This window comes from Phyllostomus hastatus, unplaced genomic scaffold (assembly GCF_019186645.2).
Source record: "Phyllostomus hastatus isolate PE091 unplaced genomic scaffold, TTU_PhHast_1.1 phas_contig_152, whole genome shotgun sequence".
Taxonomy (NCBI): Eukaryota; Metazoa; Chordata; class Mammalia; order Chiroptera; family Phyllostomidae; genus Phyllostomus; species Phyllostomus hastatus.
The window spans coordinates 13829517-13851214 of record NW_025333622.1 but is presented as its reverse complement, the minus strand read 5'-3'; the positions used below and the strand labels follow the sequence as shown (position 1 = coordinate 13851214).

Here is a 21698-nt window from a genome sequence, read left to right as displayed (position 1 = left end):
TTTCTTGGCAGCCCTTTCACCTCCTCCCGTGGAACATGAGCTCTGAGATCCGCATCCTGGTGCCCGCATCTGCATGTCCCCGTAGCCCGGCCTAGCCAGGAGTTATAAATCCAGCATGACTGAGCCGTAAAGGGATACTATCTGTCCAGAGGAGGTGAACCAGTCAGTCTTGAGCCAGGGAGACAGGAGGGGGAGGGAGGAGGTAGAGACACAGAGACAATGGGAGACACAGAGAGTTAAGTGAGAGAACAGATAGAACAAGAGAGACAGAGGGAGAAAGACACCCAAAAAGAGTAAAAGAGAGGCAAGGAGGTGAAGAGGGAGAGACAGAGTGACAAAAAGAGTGGAGAGAGAACAACAGAAAAACAGAAACAAGAGGAGAAAAAGGGAAGGGAGGGAGAGAGAGGCAGAGGAAGAAAGGAGGAGGGGGCAGTGGGAGAAGGGAGGCACAGAGGAGGAGGAGGAGAAGGAGGAGGAGACACAGATAGGACAAGACAAAAGCAATGATGGGAGTAACACAACAAACACTGGCCCTGGTGGGCCTGGATGTGAAGTGCAGGAGGGGAAGCCACATTGTAGCCTTTCACTCCAGGGACTCCCATCCTGACTCTTGCAAGGCCAAGGGAAAGGGCAATGAACTCCAGCCTGGCCAACCCTGTCTTTAGAGCCTGCCCCTCTGGTGGACCCCAGAATGACCCCTAGTTCCCTGGTCTGGCATCTAACTGGCTCACCCCCCAAGACTTGCCTCTGCCCTTTCCCTGCAGGCCCCTGAACCCTGAGATCCCATACCCTGCACCCCTCATTGGTGTCCCTTCCAGAGCCTCTCTGTGTGTGTCCTCTGCCCCAGCACTCAGGACAAGCCCTCACCCCAGAATGAGGAGGCAGGTGCCCAGAGGCCCAGGCACTGTGAGCAGTTGACAGGAGGAGGCAGTGGAGCAGCTGGGAGAGTGTGGGGTCTGCTTGGCCAAGCACCATGGCCTAGTTTCCAGCTCTTCACTCAGGTGACACAAAGCCAGCTCACTCACTCAGGGCTGCAGCTAAAAGCTCCAGTTATGAGCCCAGAGCCTGAGAGTCAAGGGTTGGGATGGGAGACGCAGCCCGGTAGAAGCACAGCCCACGAATGAGGAGTGCCACATAAATCAGTCACCGCCACGGGGATGATGACTTCTGGGGAGGACACCTGGGCTGTGGGGCAGGACAGTCTGTACATCTCACATCTTTGGAAGGAGGCTTATTAAGATGTGTATCCCTGAACCCCACCCCAGACCTGCCAACCAGAATATCTGAAGGCGAAGCCTAGGAATCGGTGTTCTTCAAAGCTCTTCAGCCAATTCTTACAGATTGAAAACTAACAGCTGAGCTGAGTGCAAGGGGAGGTGGGGGCCTGGCCCATGTGGAAGCTGTTGAAATGTTAGCCCAGTGACTCACAGGCTACCAGGGCAGCAGCTCATGGGGGCACATGCATCCCCACCAACTTTTGTGGGGGCTGCTTGTGTGGTGGGGATGGTGAAGGAAGGATGGATGGGGGTGCAGACAGATGCTACTCCCCCCCACCATGGACACACACATACTTCGTGCCTTCCTCCTTGCAATTGCTGCTACAGTGCAGCGGTGTTTAATGGACAGCTGGTGCCCTGGGGTTCTCGGATTCTAGGAGGAAAAATCTCAGTGTTTTCTGCAGAACCCCCAGACGGAAGGAAGAAGCTATGTTGGATGGTGGAAAGGCACTATTAGCCTCTAGCAGATAAATGTCTTCCACACTGTAGGCTCGGGTTGGGCCAGACGGCCTCTCAGGACTCTCTGCACCCTGAGGCTCTCTGCCAAGGACCAGAGCAGAGACGGCCCGCAGTCGGTCTCCACAGGCTCTGTAGGTGCTCTGGGATGGCAGGACACTGAGCATCAGTTCTGGTTGGCTTTGGAACACAGTTCACGATGACTGCTTCTCCCATGCCTCCCAGAGAACCTTCCTGGCGGGGTCTGTGCCTCCTGGGGCAGGTGGCTGGGCCGAGCCTGCGCTCTCTAGCAAACCTCAGGGGGCTCCGTCATCCTGGAATCACCCACTACCCTTGTCCTTCCCCAGGGCATGATTTTTTCTCGCCCTCAGGTAGAAGCTTCAGCCTGCGTCTTGACCTCTGCTGTCTCCCCTCTCCTCTCACCCTTTTCTGTTGCTTCTATTATTTTCTAGCATCTGCTACGCTTAAAATCTCCCCTTCCCTATTTTCTTGGCGGCCCTGGAATTCTTGTGGGGAGCAGATTGTTGACAGTTCTTCAGATCCTTCCTGTTGCCTCCACCCAGAACAGCCAACCACCATCTCTCCTCTTTGATCATCTTTAAGGTGAGAAAGAGCATGTGTTTTTGGGTGGCATTTTCTGGTGTGTAACCTCCCCATACTATAGAAGGCAAAACTGAGACCACAAAGGGGCTCGCTCCCTGTTCCCACAGTAGCAAAGAGCAGGTATTTTGGCTTCCTGCTTGGGAGGCCTCTCCCCCGCTCAGAGCCCTCTCTACTTCACTGGGACGGGGGTGGGGGGTCCCTAATGCTAGTGGTGAGGGGATCTTTCTGTACTCTCACTGAGTACTGTTCTTACTGCCTCACTTAGTGTTTGATGACAATCTTCTCAGTCCTGTGATATTAACCATTATCCTGTTATTTTCCCATCCTGTTACTTTTTATTGTATGTATATAGGAAACTGGAGCTCTCAAGAGAGGTGGCCCTGCAGGGGGACTTTGCGCATCAAATTCCTTGCTGGCATCCCCAGGGCCAGGCAAACCTGCCCCCTCCCTCTCTCAACGTCTGGCCCTGATATGTGTTCCTGGGGGCTGCTACCTTACCCAGATGCCCGATGGGAGACTGTGAGGGGCCGAGGGGGGACAACGGCCACAGCCGGTCATGTGTGAGGAGCCACTTCATTGTCAGCAGTCAGCATGAGCCTGTGCAGCCACCTGCAGTTTCAGAGCTGGCCGGGCACACGGGTCACAGCAGCGGACTAAATCCTTGACCTCCAGCCTTTCCCTTTCTGGTCTGCCTTTCCTCCCTTCCTCCTTCCCTTTCTTACTCCTTTCCTCCCCTCTTCCTTTCCTTTCCTTCCCTTCCTTCCTTCCTTCCATCCTCCCCCCTCCCTCCCTCCCTTTTTTCCTTCCTTCCAACATACATTTTGTGCCTCCTGTGTACAAGATGCCGTGCTGAGGACCTGGTGTAAGTACAAACAACACAAACACAGACACTGTCCTGATGAGAGAGAAAATCTGAGTTTAAAGTAATCATTTCATTGTAAGTGTGACAAGTCCTATGTAGGCAAAAGCAGGGTTCCATGAGAGGACAAAGGAGACATAGTTTATTTTATTTTATATTGATATGCCTAGAGAGGCCTCTTTGAGGATATGACTTTTGAGCTAAGATTTGGAAGATGAGTAGGAGCTGACCAAGGGAAGAGCAGGAGTGGGAAAGAGCTTTCAGGCAGAGTGGGGAGAGCATATGCCAAGGCCCTGTGGTACCAAAGGACTTTCAAGGACCTAGAAAGGGTCAAGGAGGTTGCAATGCAGAGAGTACAGGGGAGTATGGAGAATGGAAGACTAAGGTGCTAGGAAGGTGGGCAGGGACTTGACCAGTCAAGAGCTTTGTGAGTCACAAGAAAAATTTTGGAGTTTATAATGAACACAGTGGGAGACAATGGAAGGGTATAAGTAGAGGAGCCATATGATCCAGTTTGTTTTAAGAAGTCTTCTCTGGCTGTTGGGAGAGAATGAACAGAAAATGGAGGGCAGGGAACAAGAAAGAAGCAGGGGCCCAGCTAGGTGCCACTGTGGAGGGTCAAGTTAGAGAAGATGGGGTTTGGGCTATGGTGGAAGCAGTGGAGATATGCTGAATGGACAATCTGAGATACATCTTGGAGAAAGACCACGTGGAACTGGGTGATGGAGGGAAGTGGGAAGTGAGGAAATGGAGGAGTCAGTGACGAGTCTCAGGGCTCTGGCTTGGCACCTGGGGGCCTGGTGCTCATTTTCAGGGTGAGCTGATGACAGGGTGGACACAGGTGCTGGAGGAGAGATGGAGACTTCAGTTTTGGACACCCCAAGTTTGAGATGTTCTTTCATACAGTATCAATTTTTCCTCTCTACTAAATCATTCTCACTAGCACCTAAATTCTTTTCTATTTTACAAATTAAAACCCTGCTTTGACCTTTTGCTTTCTAGAACCTACTCTTTTTCTCTGTAACTCTTTAGAGCCAGACTTCTAGAAGCCACCCCTCCCATGCTGACTCCACTTTCTCAATCCCATTCACTTTCACCCAGCTCCAGCCAAACAGCTACCCAAAGCATTCTGTTAACCCTCTTGTCAAGGCCACCACCAGCCGCCACATTGCCAAGTCCAATGGCACGTTCCCAAGTCCAATGTCCTCATTCCACCAGCCTCTTGGCAGCCCTGACGTGGTTAATCACTCCACACCTAAAACACTCCTCTCTCTTGCTTCCACCACACCACTCTCACCTAGGTTACTCTTTCCTCCTGGAGGTGCCCTCCCCCATCACAGGTCTCCTCCTCCTTCTCCACCTGGCCTCTAACGGGGGGCTGGGCACTAGGCTCCCTTCTCCCCTTGACTGCTTTTCTCTAAGTGGCTTCGCCCATTCCAAGAAGCGCTCTCAATGCCAATTGCATGCTGACGGCTCTTGTATTTATCTCTTGTGATGAGTTCACCTTTATTACTTTATTACTGGTCACTAACTACTTATGGTTCTTTTTGGTTGATCTGTATTGTTTATAAAAGACCATGTTCAGTAGCCGTGTTGCTGTGTGTGGAGGGCTCATGTAAACTCAACTCTGTGCATTTGACTGGAACTTAACGAGCCCGCTTCTGAGTCCTGCCCGTGGAATGTGTCTGGGTGCTCTTGTCTGAGTGTCAGTCATGGACAATATTCACATGGCCACAGGCTGTGCTAGCATCTCTTGAAGAGAACTCAAGTTGTATGTACTTTATGTTTTATTTGGCATTTAATATTCTAACTTGTTCTCAGTAAATATTTGATGATGTCTGGTTTGAGGAATTCTTCAGATTCAAGTCCCCAAACCCAGCATCTTCTTCCCCTCCAAAACAGAAGATACATGGACGTTTACGTAGTATAATTTGCACACATTCCTGTCCTGGGCCTGAAACATAAATGTACCATGTGCAGAGACTGAGTGCCCTGAGATCTCAGCAGCTCAGCAGGCTGTCCACTGGGATCTGGCCACCAGGCCCACTGCTTCTCCATACCTCTGGGCTCCACCGACTCCTACCCTCCCTGAGGCCACTGCTGCAATTTAGGGCATCATTCTCTCTACAACATGACTGCAATAGCCTCCTAACCAGCCTCACTGCCTCTAAATCATCTCCAGAACAACCCTTGTAAAATACCATTGGGCCTGTCACTCACTTCTTGGATTATATTTTTTCAAGGGCTTCCCATGTCCCACGTAGGAAACCTGGGTTCCTCAGCAAACCAACCAGACCCTGCTAGCTTCCCGGCTTCTTCTGCCCCTTTGGCACACTGGCTCCCCTCCTGCCGGCTCACTGTCCCGACTCCACACTTTGGCACATGCTGTTCTTTCTTCCTGCCGCTCAACCCCAACCTTGCAAGTCTCTGATTAGTTGTCAGTCTCTCCAGGAGTCTTCCTTGACCCCACCGAACCCTGGACATGTCTTCTGTCTACCACTGCACTTGTGTCCCGTGTCTTAACATTTCCCTGCCTGTCTTCCCACCAGGCTATTGCTCCTGCAGGAAGAGGCAGTGCTCTGAATCTCTGCATCCCTGCCATACATGTGAATCCAATAAACATTTGTAGGATGAGTGCATGAGTGAGACCCTGAGCAACGTAGTTGGCTGGGGAAGGAACCCAGTGGCCAGTGCCTTTGGAAGCCCTGCCTGGTGATCCAGGATGGCTGGGCCTACCAGCCTGCTGTGCCATATCATCTGGAGCTGACCTGATGCTTAGATGAACTGCTAGGGACATGGGCCCGTAGAGTCCAGATAGCAGGCAGCATGGCAGTATGGAGTGCATGTCCTTCCCCCTTCCCTCAGCTGCACAGGCAAGTGAGTGATGAGATCTGGGCCAACTGGGGCTGATGAGATGGCTTCCACCTGAGCTCATCTCCATGTGCCTCAGCAGGGGCCGCTGATGGGCTAGTGCGTCGCGAGTGGTGTGGGGCAGTTTCTGCGCAGGCCTCCATCTTTCCTGTGGGCATCTGGGTGTCTGCAGCAGCTGCAGCAAGTACCCCACAAGGGCGGGGGAAACATCAGCACAGATGTTCCCTACATCTGTATGTAGAGGGATAATTGAGAAAAAAAATGGCTCAACACTGATCTGTGTGTGGAATCACTTGGTATTGCAGGTAGATCAAAATGACCTCGGATCAAAATGAATTTCATCATCTCGGCTTTTTTTGTGACTGTAAGACAGTGTCTGACAGACAAAGGAACTGGTTGGGAGCTGAAACTAGGTAATGATAGCTGCAAGGACCTCTAACTGGCCAGAAGAGAGAGAAGAGAGCTGGAAGGTGAGGTGCAGGCCAAGACCAGGTGGAGGCGTGTGCGCTGCAGACCTGGGACCTGTGGTCCGGGTGGGAACTGACTTCAGGTCAGGAGGAGGGTGGGAAACAAAACTGCCCAGTACCATGGGATGTAGAAAACCTTGTTTTATTTCTGCAGTTCTGGGCTCATACAACTCAGTGAAAAGTATCCCCATTTGCCAGAAGGTTATTTTTGTTGGTCGGAACTCTTAACATGGCCAACAAAGGTCAGGGCTTTTCAGAAAACTGCAAAGTGGCTGAGAAAATTGAGGTGAAGGAAGCTGATGCAGGAGGACCTGCAGCATTTCTGGTGATGACAGGAGGACAAAGAAAATCTTGTTTGAGGGGGCTCAGGAGAGATGGCTGCCAGTCACACCTTGAAGATTCAGGAACCAAAAGAACTCAGCTTCAACTACCCAATCACATTAGAAGTCAGTGTGGATTCCTGAGATGATTCTTTTGCTGGGCCTGGCAGCTTCCCTGATTGCCCGCGGATCTGAAACTTGAGTGGGCACCCAAATCACCTGGCAGGCTCGTTAACACACAAAGTGCTGGCCCCAGAGTTGCTGATGCAGTGGGTGTGCGGTATGGTCTGAGAATTGATGCCGCTATCAAGTTTCCAGGTGCTGCTGCTGTTGCTGCTGCTGCCACAGTATGGGGCCACATCTGAGGACCACTGCTCTGTGAGTGACCGTGGGTGAGATGAGGTGTCAGGTGTTTGGTGTCAGGTGCCCTTGGGTTTGAATCTGGTTTCTGTCATTCAGCTGTTCAGTCACTTAGCCTCTCTGTGCCTCACTTTCCCCATCTGTAGAATGGAGCTGATACCTATAACACCTCATGGGCAGAGTGGCAGAGTTTTAAAGGAGACAATGTATGTAGAGTTCCTAGCATAGAACAGGGCTTAATAAATGATAGTTTTCATTATGTACCTGGAAACCAAGTCCGAACTGACATGCCAAGTAAGTAAGAGGACTTGAAGTTCCTTCCCTCCAGCACAGGCATTAAGGCCCTTTCCCTCACCACCAGTCACCTGTGCCCGAAATCATACCATTAGACATGCCCACTGACCCTTTAAACTATACAGACACCAGAGAGAGGAAATTGAATCTGGCCCAGACGTCATAAGATTTGTGGGTCAGTTTCCTGGGCCTGCTTTCTTCTCAGATGAGAGGGTCAGAGCAAAGCAAATAAAAGTGAGTCAAAGGATAGTGCCCGATTCCATTCCATTCTCTGCCACTGGCCAGGGGACTGTCTTTTCTTCTCTCTGAGCCTCGGTTTCTACCTGGGTAAAAAGAGAGGGCTGGGCTAGCAGAACATCCAAGAGGCCTCCCAGCGCATGACTCACACTGACAGGGACTGTAAAGGCATCATGTCCGCACTTCTCTGGGGATGAAGTGCAGAGGCAAGACGACGTAGGCCTCAGAACTCAGGTTATGGAACATTCTGCCTGGCTTCAGATCTCAGCCGTCGACTAGTTGCGTGGCTGTGGACAAGCTACCTAGCTTCTGCTCCTCAGTTCCTTCACTTGGCACAGTTCCACAGCACTCGCCTCAGACTTGCTGTGAAGCAGAAATGAGGTTTTGTGTGTTATGGGCCTTGGAACAGTGCCTGCTGACACAGCAAATGCTCGATATTATATGTGAGCTGTCATTGTTATTTCTCAAGGCCTGCTCACTCATTGACAGTCAGTCCCCCTAAAAGCCCCCTGGAGAGGGGAACTCCCAGAAAATCTCTTCTTAAGTCCCACTTCTAAGGGTGGCCAGTTTCAGCCACACCTGAATATCACATGGGGCTTGAGAGAGACCCCTCCAGGACTAGGGCCTGAGTCACCAGGAAGGAATTGGGTGGTAGGTATGTTCATTTTGGGGAAAAGCCCAGTTTGTATGATAATGTGACCAAGCCAAAGGGAGTCTCAACTCTGGACTTGTTCACCCTACGCTTGGGGTCCCAAGATCTTCACAGGAGTAAATGGCTCTTAAATGCTCATGACTGTTTACTGTTAAGGGGAATCTTTCATCTATGTGTTGTGTGTGTGTGTGTATCTGTGTGTGGGGGGGTAGTAGGTGAGGGGGTAGGTGGATGGGTAGGATGGGGATGGGGGAAGGGCACTGGAGAGGTGTGAGGTCAAGGCCATAAACCCCAAAACATCACTTTTAGAAGAGATCCCCTCCTTCCATTCCTCTGGGTGGTGGCAGGGTCTAGTTTTCAGAGCAGTGGAAATAACCCCGAAGTCTCTATCCCTTTCTGCCTCAGGCCTCTCTCCACCCTCCCCCAGACGCATCAGGGTCTGCTTGGCCCCAGCAGACTCCCATCTTCCGCGTGGAATTCCTCAGGAACAAGGTAACCGTTCCGAGGCTCCAGATGGCACTACGGCAGGATGTTCTCAAATAATTTCTCCTACCGATGAAAGGCCAGAGCCTTCCAGCCTGTTGAGTTTGACAGACAATCTGTCTTCATTTCTGAATGTCCCCTAAAAAGAACAAATCTGTTACACGCTGGCCAACACATTTCAATGGAAATGAAATAATGAAATCTGACTAAAATGTCAAACTGTAATCTCTAACAAAGCATGAAGTAGACACAGAGAAAAGGAACACTTGGGAAATTTCCTTCTGGCAGCTCACACCAAAGGCTGCCCTTCGTGCATTCCCATGGAAATCACAGACGCCGACACCCTCTGTGTGTGAGATCCACAATGGGAGAGACCACCCAGGCCAGGAAAGAGACTCCTCACTGCCACCATGGCACAGACCCCATTCACCAGCCTTCAGTCCTGCTGCAGTGAATGTTTCAGAAAGGAAATAGAGCAGAGCCAAATTTCCCAGCCATGTGAAAACTGAGAGAGAGAAGCTCTCAGGCCCACAGGGTCCTAATCCCAGCTGCTGTCTGGATCCTGCTGCTGGGCCAGCCACTGCCCTTCTCTCCTCAGCACTGGGAGGACTTCCCCAGAGTCCAGCCTGGTCCCCGAATAAGCTCCCTCTCTTCCCCAGAAGCCCAGAAGTTCTTGCTGTCTGGGGAGAACTTGGTCTCAAACCAAACCTGAGGAGCCTGTGGTTTGCCTGTGTTAGGGGTGGGGTGTGTGTGTGTCGGGGGGAAGGTATCTATCTAATGCCTTGTGCTTTCAAGTGGGAAAGATAATAATAGAAATAGCTGACGTTTTTAAAAGACCTTTCTAAGTGTCAGGTGCTGAGTTAAGTACTTTATATGCATTTAAAAGATCTAATTTATATTATTCCCACTTGACCAATGAAAGTAAGACTGGTTTGTCCTTAAAAAATCAAAACACCCTTTCCAGGTAAACACTAGTGGACATGATCCTTTGAGCTCAGAATGCCTTCTATTATTATTCGAATTAAGCCTGGTTGAACACATTCCTCCTTGGAATGTGTCTTCTATGGAAGTAGGACACAAAGGGATGGAGAGGTCAGCTTCTATGAGCCCTGAGGGCCTGATTCTGGAGGCAAATGTTACTGCTTCTGTGATGCTCAGACATAGGTCAGCGCTGAGGCAGATGCTGATAGCCCTCCTTCCTGTCCCCACAGGCAAAAGAGTTGGGATGGGTCTCAGGGGTCCCGCCCTTTCCCCTTCCAGAGGCTTTCAGCCTCTCCCCTTCCTGTCTGGCTGCTTCTTGGAGAGTGCTGTGGCTTGGGTTGTCTCAGTCTCCAAGGGGATGAGTGATTTATGTCCTTTTACTCAGCAAACAGCTTTGTACAGAACTGATGCAACTCGCTGAATGTCACCAGGCGGGGGCACGGGAGCTGTGTAGAATCCCAATGAAGCTTTCCAGGCCTGGGCAAAATGGCACCGGTGACTTTTCTTATTCTGTGTTTTCTCTGGTGAGAGTAAGAAATAGGCAGAGGATCCTGAAAGGTGTCCAGGACGGTTGGCTTGAGAAGCAGGGAAATGCCAAACCCCCAGCGTCTGGCTCCCCCGCTAGTGCCTGCCTCTTCCTGCTGCTCCACCTTCTCTCTTCTGGCACTTTGCTGAGAGACAAACCAGGTGGTCAGCACACTGTGGACTCGGGGGAGGAGGGCTCCTTTCTGTGTGCAGAGGCTGAACACGCTGGGACCTCAGAGCCCAGGGCTTGCGTGGCTGCAGAACAAAGCACGAGGGGCCAAGGCAGTCACTGGGGTAGAACTGGAGCTCAGTTCTGTCCTGGGTCTTGCTCAAACTCACGATGTCCGCTGGAACTTGATCGGCGCCCCTGCCTCCCTTTCCAGGCTTCTCCGTTCTTCTTTCTAGTTGATGCCCGGGTCTGTAAGTTCCTTGAGGCCATGAGCTATTCCTCCCTCCACATCTCACCCGCCCCCCCCCCGCACCCCCCGCACCGCACTGGACCGCCAGCTCAGCCCCGTTTCCTACACAGTCAAGGTAGGCACTCAGTGTTTACTGAGTGGATGATGAATGGTCTCCCTGTTCTCCCACGAGCTCTGGTGCCCCAGCACTTCCCTGGAGCCTGAGGGATACTCCGGCAGGGTGACAAAGCATGGTCTCCACATTTAGGGCAAGCGGTCCTGCACAATGCCAGTGGGCTACAAATGCAATGAGCAATGGGAAAAATGATAGCTTCGCAGGGGTTGGAGGGACCTCTGAGATCACACAGCCCAACCCTCTCACTTTACAGGTAAGAAAACTGAGGCCTAGAGGACAAGTGCTCCCATAAGTTACACAGTATGCTAGGAACAGAGCCAGGTGCAGAGGTAGGCCCTTCCTCTGAGGTGCAGCCATCTCTGCAACCGACCACACTGCCTCCTCATCCCAGGCCTGAGCCTGCCTCAGCTGCCAGACCAGTCCTCAGCCCCGGTGCCCTGCCAGCACAGGCTGCACGGCCAGTGTCAGTCTCCAGCCCACACACTCAGTCTCCCAGGGAAGATGGCAATTAGTTTCATTGTGCTGGGCTGCATGACCTGGGCTGGAGAAGAACCATGTGTTCCCAGCATTCTAGGTCAATGTGAGCCTGACAGGTTAAAATTCCAGGGCCAGGTGACGTGGAGGCTGGGGAGGCAGAAGAGAATAGAGCAGACAGTCAGGGACTGCCAGTGAAACAGTCACCTCTGTCCTCAGAGCACAGGGAAAAAGCAGAATCACCCAGGAGGTGTGGGGCAGTCTGAAAGAACAGAACCATAGGGCATGACACAGCTGCTCACTCTCCTACAGAGTGGAAAAGGGACAAACGCCACTGAAAAAGCCTGAGAGGTGACCCAAATGGAGACAAAACGGGGGAAGGAAGGTGCCTGGAAAACTCCATCTTTCTCCTCTTTCTGCCATTTCTCGGGGCGCCATCAGCAGGGCTGGTGATGAAGCGTAAGAGGAACCAGAGGCAGAGGCAGAAGAAAGGAGGGTGACAGGGAAATGCCCACATTCATCAGCTTACTTTCCTTTGTGAGGCACTCAGAGCACGTCAGCCATCAGATCTGAGGGGGACAGCAAATTGTCCAAAGCCACCGAGAGTCAGAGGCAGGAGCTGCATCCTGGGGATTCCACAATCTCTCAGACGGATCCAAGCCCCCACTCTCTGACTGCACTCAGTTAGACAACCACCCCAACAGTGTGTTTAGGAATGTGACAAGGATTCCAGAGGGCAACTGGTCCACCCCTTATAACCGAGCATCCCCACTCTGTAGGCACGACAATGTAGGCCCAAAGGGCAGTGACTTGTCAGAAGACACAGCACCAAGACTGTTCCTTAAACTGAGCCAGGTCTCTGAGCTTCCACTCCAGGGACATCAGCAACCTTGCCAGCTAGACTGGGTGACTCCCACACTTCCAAACCCTTGATGGGGAGTCCTCTGCCCCTGTGTAGCAGGCCCTTGCTGCTCCAAGATCCAGGACAAAAAGGAGAGGCTCCACTAGGACCCCAGGGGAGACAGTTCTGCTGACTGTATCTGAGGAGAAAGGGGGGAGGGAAGTGGGGGTGACTCCCTACAGAATGATGACTTTCAAGAACAACTGACCTTAGGGACCAAGTGGAAGAGAGAGGGAACATCTGGGGAGTAACGGGGCTTGGAGCACACATCCTGGGGCCTCACCCTCTCTTTGCCAGGGGAAGGCTGCTCCAAGGCCCTGCTGCTCAGCCCCAAGTGATGCCACTTCTGCCCTGCAGCTCCGGCCTGTTCACACCCACAAAGTGGCACACTAGCAGAGGCAGCCCTCGCACCCCACCCCACCTCCCATCTATTTGGCTTTACAGTAATTTTCTTGGATTGTTCTGATTTAGGTGATCAGTATATCGTTGTGGTATTTTCCTGTTTTAAAAACCTTCAGTCGAACCCCTTCGTTTTTCTGTCTCATATTTGCCTCCACTGATATAAAACTGATCCTGGGTGGGGAATAGGCAGACACTTGTGGAGGCCCAAGGGCTGGGCGAGTGGCAGGGACAGGGTGGACTGAGGAGCAGACCCCCAGGGGGAGACGGCCCCAGCACGGGCCGCTCTCTCCTTTTCCAGGCTCATTCTCTTGTCCCTGAGCGTGGCCTATCTGTCTCCTTTGACTATTTCTGTGCCGATGGCACCCTGCACACAACGTGCTCCATGAAAAACAGACTTTCCAGGGGAAACAGGCTGACCAGAATGCAGGGATGGACTAAAGGCCATGGGGGTTATGGGTCCTGGGACCAAGCAAAGAGCTGCTTGGTAGGGAGAGGATTTCTGGGAAATGGACAAGACTGCAGATGCCCCTCTTTCTTCCCTGAGTCCTTCTGCAGCTGAGGACCCTGGCTCCTCCAGACATCCTGGGCAGGTGAGGGGGAATGGAGAGAGGGGGCAGGGAGCCTGGGGTGGAAGAGGAACCCAGAGATAAGCAGGGCACTCACTCCAGCACATCGTGGTTGAACTGCTTCTTGCTGTTGCCCAGGAACTCTCCAATCATTTGCCGGCTGAGGCCTTTACGCTGGAGCAGGAAATGGGCCACTCCGATGGGGGTGTCAGGGATGAAGCCACGAGAGATCAGGAACTGGATGCCTTTGTCGGGGTTTCTGGGGGTGTGGATGGGGGTGGGGAGGAGTAGAGAGTGAGTCAAGGCCATCCATGATTTCTTTTCCTGTTCTTCTAGCCCACAGAATCCATGAACAGTGCCAGGAGGTCCTTAGAAAGAATTCTCAGGAAATGCCAGGACTCCTCCTGTTGCAGAGGGGTTCCCCACTGCAAGCACCTTTCACCAGGGCCGCAGTCTCCTGAACCTCCCCACACAGGAGTGAAGATAGTGTGGGGTGGGAAGGGGGGAAGGGGAGGACTAGCCAAGTACAGTGAATTCCAGAGCAGGAGAAGAGGTGTTTTCTCTCTTCCTGTCTCACTCCCCCTGGATCTCACCCTGAGGTCCCCAAGGCCTGCCAAGAGGTCCCCAGGGTCTTTTCTGTGTCCTGTTGCCTATAGCCACCCTGAAATCCAGAGAGTATGAGATTGGTGAACAGTGGTGAGATCTCCCCCACAGCCCTTTTCCCCGTGGATGGTGGAGATACAAGAATCATGCTCTGCAGCATTTACTTTCCCAGGCCCGAGTCTCTGTATGTGGGTATGGGTGTGGGTGCTGTGTTTTAAGGCGACTGTGCCCACGGTGTGGTCTGCAAATCCACACTGCTCCCTAGACTGTTTGTCACTGCTCCAGGAGAAGGTAAGGGAAGAAACAGAGAGTAAACATTTTGAAACTTTTATAACAGGAGTCTCCAACCCCAGGGCCCCAGGCTGTCAGGAACCGGCTGCATGGGAAGGTCACCTGAGCTCGGCTCCTTCTCTCCCCTTCCGTGTTCCAGGAAACTGGTCCCTGGTGCCAAAAATGTTGGAAACCGCTGTTTTATAGTACTTTGACACTTTCAGGACAACCAAGCATGTGACTGTTTTTCTAGCAGTTCATTTTCATTGTATTTTGCACAAGAATTGACCCACAATGTATCAGGTACAAACCCAAACTGGTCCTTCACTAGAGATAGTGTGAGAACCACTGTCTTAAGGGATCCGAGTATCTGTGTGAGCATCTGTGTGCGTGCCCAAGTGATGACGCCGTGGATGTGTCAGGTGGGGGCTGCGCTCACCAGAGGGCAGCCTGACGCAAAAGAAAGAGCAATGGACCGGGAGTCTGACAGATCCGGCTCAGCCGTCTGCTGCCTACCAGCTGTTTCACAGGGCGCAACTCGCCTCCCTAGTGTGAGCCTGCTTCCTTTCTATAAAATCGCAAAACAACACTAACTCTAATATTGTCGGAAGAGTGCAGATGCTATTCTCCCTGCGATATATGCTTCTTGAAACCAGGCGATGTGTCTTACTCACCCATATGGCCACGGTGCCTGGCACTCAGTAAGTAACATGCGTGTGGGCAGGAGGGATATTGTGCTTCCTGGTTCAGGGCTATGAGAAGGGCTGAGTGGAGGGTGGGGACCAGGGCCTCACATGCTTGCAGCTTCCACGTGTGAGCCCACTCTTCCTGCCACCAACCACATCATTCCGGTAGCAAAAGGAAAGGTCCAGGTGGGGACTCTGACAGTCATTCATTCCTCTCCTTCCGTTCCCCTGTTCTCTTTGTACTGCACCTCTGCTTGCTTCATACTCTCTTCCTGTCTCTCTCTCCCGCTTTGTCCTGCCCGCTCGGCTTTCCACCTGCACTGGCTAAAGTGGGCCTCTTCTCTCTCCCCCACCCAGTCCTTCATTCACCTTTCCTCATGTTTTGCTTTGCCCGCTGTCTGTTTCTGCTCTTCATCAGCCCCACAGGATTGCTGTGTGTCCCTAACTTCATATCCTACCGGAATGATTTCTGCTCAATCCTAGTTACCTGAGCTATTATTTACCTAAAACTGTATTTTCATTTATATCCTCTCACTTTTCAAAACCTAGCTTCATCTGAAGCAGTAATAGTGGTGAAAACAAGGATTTGAAATGTTATTTTGTTCCTATTTTTAAAAATAAATTAATAACAATTAAAACTAAAATCTGTATTTGTAGCCCTGGTCGGGTGGCTCAGTTGGTTGGAGTGTGGTCCCATTACCCCAAAAGGTTGCAGGTTCGATCCCAGGCCAGGGCACACACCTAGGCTGCAGATTATATCCCTGGTCTGGGCACTTAGGGGAGGCAACTGATCCAATGTTTCTCTCTCACATCTATATTTCTCCCTCTTTCTTCCCTCTCTCTCTTTCTAAGATTAATGAAAACACCCTTAGGTGAGGATTTAGAAAAAAATGTGTATTTGTACACAGTATCTCAAGGAGAAGTCGTGGCATGTATACCACCTGGAAGGGCCCTGGGGTGATGTGCTAAATCACTTGGCACCCTGCTAATCTGTCAGTGCAGGTCCGCCTCTTGTTTCCTGCGTCCAGGACCTCCCCAGACCATTGCCTCTCTGGAGCCAGAGCTCACTTACATGTTGAAGAGGTTGAGGCCAATGCGATAGAGGCGTTTGCGCAGGGTGTCCGTGGAGAGCGTGGGCGACTTGCAGCTGGCAGGGTTCTCGCAGTGGTAGCGCGGCAGGCTCAGGATCATGGCCTGCAGGGCCTCCTTGGAGGCCGCGGCCGAGACTTCCGAGACTGATTTGGCGGACTTGGTGGACGTGCTGCTGCTGCTTAGCTTCTCCAAGTTGTCGCTGGCCTCTGTCTCGGACTCGGCCTGGGCCCCTATTCCCTCCTTTCCTGTCTCCTCCTCCTTCTCTTCCTCCTCTGCCTGCGCTGCCCGGGTCTCCTCCAACACCAAGTCCTTGGCCCCGTGCGGGATGGTGTGCAGGGCCCCATCGGCTCCCTCCTCTGCGCACGTGATCTCAGCTGGTGCGTCTCTCTGGCCCGCGTCTGGGGCCACTGGAGCCTCCTGCCCGTGGGCCTTGTCAGGCTCAGCTTGGCTGGCCACGGACTCTACTGGGGCCTGTGAAGTCTGTGCGCCCAGACAGTTGGCCACTGACAGAGCGGTAGAGGAGGAGACGGAGATGTTCTGGTTGGCAATCTGCACAGTGACATCCCGGAAAGCCATCATCAGGGTGCTGCTGTGGCTCTGGGACAGGCCGGCAACCTCCGCGGCCTCTTCCCCGAGCCCTGGGCAGGCACTGTCGGGCTCCTGCATCCCCGCCTCCAGGCCAGCCGGCCCAGTGCCGGTGTGCAAGGCCTGGTGTATCTGGTAAGAGCCGCTTTCCTGCAGGGAGCACATGGTTTTGAGGCTCCAGGTGCTGAGGGCGTCATCGATGGACTTGGCCAGGGACTGCACCTGCTCGGTGAAGGAGTCCTCCAGCTCAGTGAGCGTGCCGGCGAAGGTGGGCGGCAGGGAGGGCGAGCGCACCAGCGGCAGCCCCAGGAGGCCGTAGCCCTCCATGAGCGCCTTCTCTGCCGCCAGGCTCTCCGCGGTGGGCGCACGAACCTTGCGCAGGGAGATACGACGTGGCAAGCGGCTCTCCAGGAGCGAGTTGCGGATCTTCTCAAAGTTCTTGCTGAGCTGGTACTGGCGGAAGGCGGTTTGGATGGTGCAAGCAGCGCGACGGGATACCAGGTGGCCCCCGTACTTGTGTTCTAGCATTTCAATCTGCAACAAGGACAAAGAGGAAGAGCGCAGTTAAGGAAGGGGCCTTACAGCCCTTGCGAAAGATGGTGCTGCTGGCTGTACCTGAAGGCAGGGCGTCACTGGCTCACCTTTGCAGGCACCCAGGAATGGGGGGCACAGAAGGGCTCAGGTCTGAAAACTAGCATGTCATGGCACGAAATACCAGGTCTTTGTCAAGACCCCTGGAAGTGTAGGTTGTAGGAATGGATTCCAGGGCTTTTTGCGGCTGCAGGGTCGGGGAGAGGGGGGGTCACAGATTGCAGTAAGATGTTTCTGGTTTAGTGGTGATTTAAAATGTTCCTATTAGAGATGCGTGTGGAGGTATATATGGATGAAATGCATAATGTCTTGAATTTGTATTAAAATGCTCTATCAAAAAGTGGAAGGGTTAGATGAAACAATATTAATAAGAATTGTTGGAGCTGGGTGATGATTGTAAGGCAGTTTATTACACTATTCTTTCTACTATTGTGCACATTTAAAAATAATTTAAAAATTAAACAGAAATGCTAAAAATTGCAGCTAGTCCTGGTCACCTGTGTTCCCTCTCAGTATTCATGTCACTGCATTGTGGCGTTCCCTGGGGCTTCATATGGGTTGGGCCTGGGGTTTGATCGTCTCTGTGTTCCCAGCACCCAGCCCAAGGGCTGGCACATGGTAGGTGCTCAATGATGGTGAATTTAACCAAAAGGTTGAGGGATGGCTGTTTCAAGAGTGGAAGTCCCTCCAGGCTAACATGGTTTACAATCTGAGTCACCTCTGTTCTCAAAAATTCGAGCTGTGCAACCAGCGCTGGACTTGGTGGGGCTGGCTGGTGGGGGCACACTGCCTCCTCCGGGTAGATCTGAACCCAGGAAAACGTCTGATGAGGGGCCCATTTGTCTTCAAGGCCTTTCTTTACTTGCCTCTTTTCAGCTCTGTCCTGTCTATGGTCTTTTCTACCCTTTAGGTTATGCTCTTACTTCTCTCTTATGAGAATCTCTCAGGACAGGACTAGAAAGATGTTCCTCCCAAGATGTCAGTAATTAACAACATTTAACCATGCCTCTTCCCTGAAATTTTTGCCTTTAAATAAGGACAAGGGCTATGTTAAGAGGGTAGACAAATGGTAGCCTTGTGGGCTCCAATCGGTCCTTAGGGAAGTTTGGAAAGTGACATCGTGTTCCTGGGCCCTGAATTATGTCCTATCCACACCCATACACCCCACTTACACAGTTCATTCCTGAATGAAGAGTCAGGGTAGGTGGGCTGAGATACACAACTCAAGGCAAGAACAGCATCATCCCTCCTGTGTTCCCCCAGGGCCATGGGTGGGGAGGGGTACAGATAGAAAGGCAATAGTTCATTTCTCAATAGAAAGAACCATTCTACCCACTTCCTGCTTGACTCAATGCAGCAGAGACTATAGCTGGAGTGACTGCCTCCTCATACTCCCAGGAGTCCCCTCCCTGTGGGGACCAGCAGAAGTACCCTCCTACCTCAGGAGACCTCACAGATATAATCCCAATCCTCATGGACAATCCCAGGTAAAATGAATGCCCTAGAACCTGTCTTCAGGATTCTCTCTTAGTCTAACCATTCAGTGATTTTACTCATCCTTGAACCAAGTGGCGTTGTGCTGACTCTCTCCCCACTCCCAACCTCCTCTCTGAAGATAGTTGGAAAACATCATATCAAGGTGTGGATGGCCAAAAAAGCTTCCTATATGACTCCTCCCAGAAAGAAGTATTTGCATTTCACAAAGTAAAAGGCCTTAAGCAGAAGGCAGGAAGCTCTCCCTGTCCTTATGATGTTCATATTGTAGGGGCCTTCAAGGTACTCTTAAAAAAAGTCATACTAAGTGAATGTTATCTATTGCTTCTCGGCCGCCAGGCTCTCGGCAGTGGGTGCCCGAATCTTGTGCAGGGTTAGCAAGTTACCACAAACTTAGCAGCTTACAACAATACCCATTTATCTTCTCACAGTTCTGTATGTTGTTAGTCTGGGCACAGACCAGCGGGCTTCTCTCCTTGGGATCTCACCAGGCTGCAACTCAGCTGTCAGTCCCGTGTAAGGCTCAGAGTCCTCTTCCAAGCTCACTGTTGTTGGCAGTTCCTCAAAAGTGTGAGACTGAGGCTCAGTTACTAGAGTCTGTCTGCTGTTCACAGCCACATCGCCCTCTTCACAACAGGGTGGTCTGCCCCTCCAAAGCCAACGCGAGAGACTCTCTCTGATGCTTCACCTTGTTTTAAGGGATTCACCTGATTAGGTGAAGTCACCGTCAATGGATTGGTAACCTAATCACGGCAGTGATCTCTCCCCTTATTCTCTAGTCCTGTCCACACTTGGGGGGGCTGTTATGCATGATGTGTACACTAGGGGGCAGGAGTCTCAGGAGCCCTCTCAGAATTCTGCCACCATACCAATTGGACAGTTGCCTACTGGGTCTTTATCTAAGTATGACCTCATGTACTCAGGAGCTCCAGAGATACACCTGCTTTCCAGGCATTTAGTTCCTGCTTTTGCAGAAATCATGCCAGAAGGGAGAGAGCATTGTAGCTCAGCTGTTCTCCCTGGAAAACTCTGGCAGGTTCTCCGAGGCTAGAATGTAGATTGGCCTTGGCTTAGGCAGGAAAATCCTCCAAGGGGAAGTATAGAGTGAGGGGGACTGACCACTTTCTGGCCCCCTTCTCCTCAACTTCTGTCTCCCTCCTACCCCTCCCCAAGCACCAAGATAAACTGACACGGGACAGGTTTTCACACCTCTTTCCTACCTGGCCTCTTCATACTTTTAGGGAAACCTCATACCTAAGCGCATTCTTTTCAGGTAATGAGGGGCTATTGGGAAAGGGAAAGTGTGAAATCCCATTGCCTGACGTGTTTCCAGACCAGTGAAGAGGTCCAACCCCCTTGCACAGTCCATCACCCTGCTTGGAGGCAGAGGCTGGCTGAGATAACCCTAGGAAACTCCTACCAGCCACTGTCCATGCTTCACCCATGCAGAGAAGATAATCTGATTTTAAATTCTTAAATATGTTCCATCAAGTCCTCCACTTGCCTATAAAACCCATGAAGGCAGAGACTTTGCCTGCCATGTTCACTGTTTATCTCATCCCCAGTGCTTGGAGAGTGCCCAGGACAGAGTGGGCCTTTAATAAATATTTACTGAAGAAAATTAAAGAATTAATTCCAAAGTTATCTTTGTGACCCAAAAAACCTTCCTAACCTGACCTGTAACTTTCTGTTCCCAGAGCTGATGATCTCACTCTCTTGCCTCCTTTATGAGTTCACTTCATCCTCGTCTCTCTTTTACTTGTATTTTCAACCCCCACCCTTCCACTGACCCCTTTCCACCTGCCTGCAGACTCTCCCAGATCTCCCAGGCTAGATAAAACACAGCTCCACTTGGCTCCCCTGCTCTGAGGCATTAGCCCAAGCACCTTCTATCTCCACTGAACCTCTTGGAGAGCCCGTCTGCACCCTCTGCCTCGCTCCATGGACAGATGCCAAATTGCCGATACAACCTGTATGCCCACCTCCTTGCAGTCTGCCTCCTGTCCCCACCAGTCTTCTAAAATGACTCTCAGGAAGGTCACCTATGATCTTTCATCACTAAATCTGATGGCCCATCCTCAACCTTTCTCCTCTCTCTCCTGCAACTCTTCATATTTTTATCAACCCGAAGCTCTGTCCTCAGCTCTTCTGTCTCCACAGAGCTCCTTAATCCTACATTTTGACCACCAAATCCCTAAGCATGCTAGTTACAAATCATATATGTGCTATCTTCTGTTCTCCAGACACATTGTAATTATTTTTCTGGACTTCTGGACTTCCTGGAATTGTTTTTCTATGTACTTTTGGACATTTTCTGTGATTTCTGTGTTGGAAGCCATTAGAGCAGCCCCTGGTAGTTAATTAATAAGTAATTAAAAGAGAACCTATTTCTGGCAGAGCCTTTGGGGCAACTCTAAAGATGTTCTGCAAGCTGATATCTCCCCTCTAGTGTGAGGACCTCCTCTACACTGTCATAACTTCACTCTACTTTAATGGGTTGAAGAACAAACCACAGGGGATACACCCAGTCCCAGATCTGCCTCTTCCCTGCTGGTTGACTGTGGCCACATTTCTTAACTTCTCTGTCTCTCAGAGAACCTGCCAGAGTTTTCCGAGGAGATAAGATAAGATAAGTTTTCTTATCTGTTAAATAAGGTTAATCATGTTGACTCTGTTTCTTGTTGTGAGGCTTAAGTTATTTCACATAGCACATGGTACATAGTAGGTGATCAATAAGTGGTAGCTATTTAATGACAATAATGATTATGAATGACTCCCAAATCTCTATTCTTAGCCTTGATCCTGCATTTCCAACAGCCCATGGATCCCCCATCCACCTATGCAAAGCCATCATCTTTCCCCCACCTCACCCAAACCACCTTTCAATGATTTCCTTATTTGTCTAAAAGCATGTTGGCTGTGTTGCCATCAGGTCTGGAAACTTTTCATTTGTCCTTGGTCCTCCTTTGCCCCACCCCCCACATATGTCAGTCTCAAAGCCCTATAGCCACACCCCCTCCAATATCTTTTGCAGTGCAAGCGCGGCTTTCCACCACACTTGCCACAGGTGGGAAACCCTCTTTGACTCCCCACCTGGACCATACTTGGCAACCTC

At 51.4% G+C, this 21698-nt stretch overlaps 1 protein-coding gene across 4 annotated transcripts in view; it reads right to left on the bottom strand.

Annotated features, from left to right (window-relative positions):
- Window positions 1-21698, bottom strand: part of IQSEC3 (IQ motif and Sec7 domain ArfGEF 3) — a 112983-nt gene that overhangs the window by 26184 nt on the left and 65101 nt on the right. For 3 of the 4 annotated variants that reach the window (XR_006784766.1, XM_045830615.1, XM_045830617.1), the window contains exons 4-5: window positions 15894-17032; window positions 13360-13521 (exon numbers count right to left, since the gene is read on the bottom strand). Coding sequence is in view for 3 of the 4 variants with exons in the window: in XM_045830615.1 (XP_045686571.1) it covers window positions 13360-13521; window positions 15894-17032 (1301 nt within the window). In the remaining variant the exon portion in view is untranslated. The remainder of the gene's footprint in view (window positions 1-13359; window positions 13522-15893; window positions 17033-21698) is intronic. The other variant, XM_045830616.1, reaches the window with a different exon arrangement.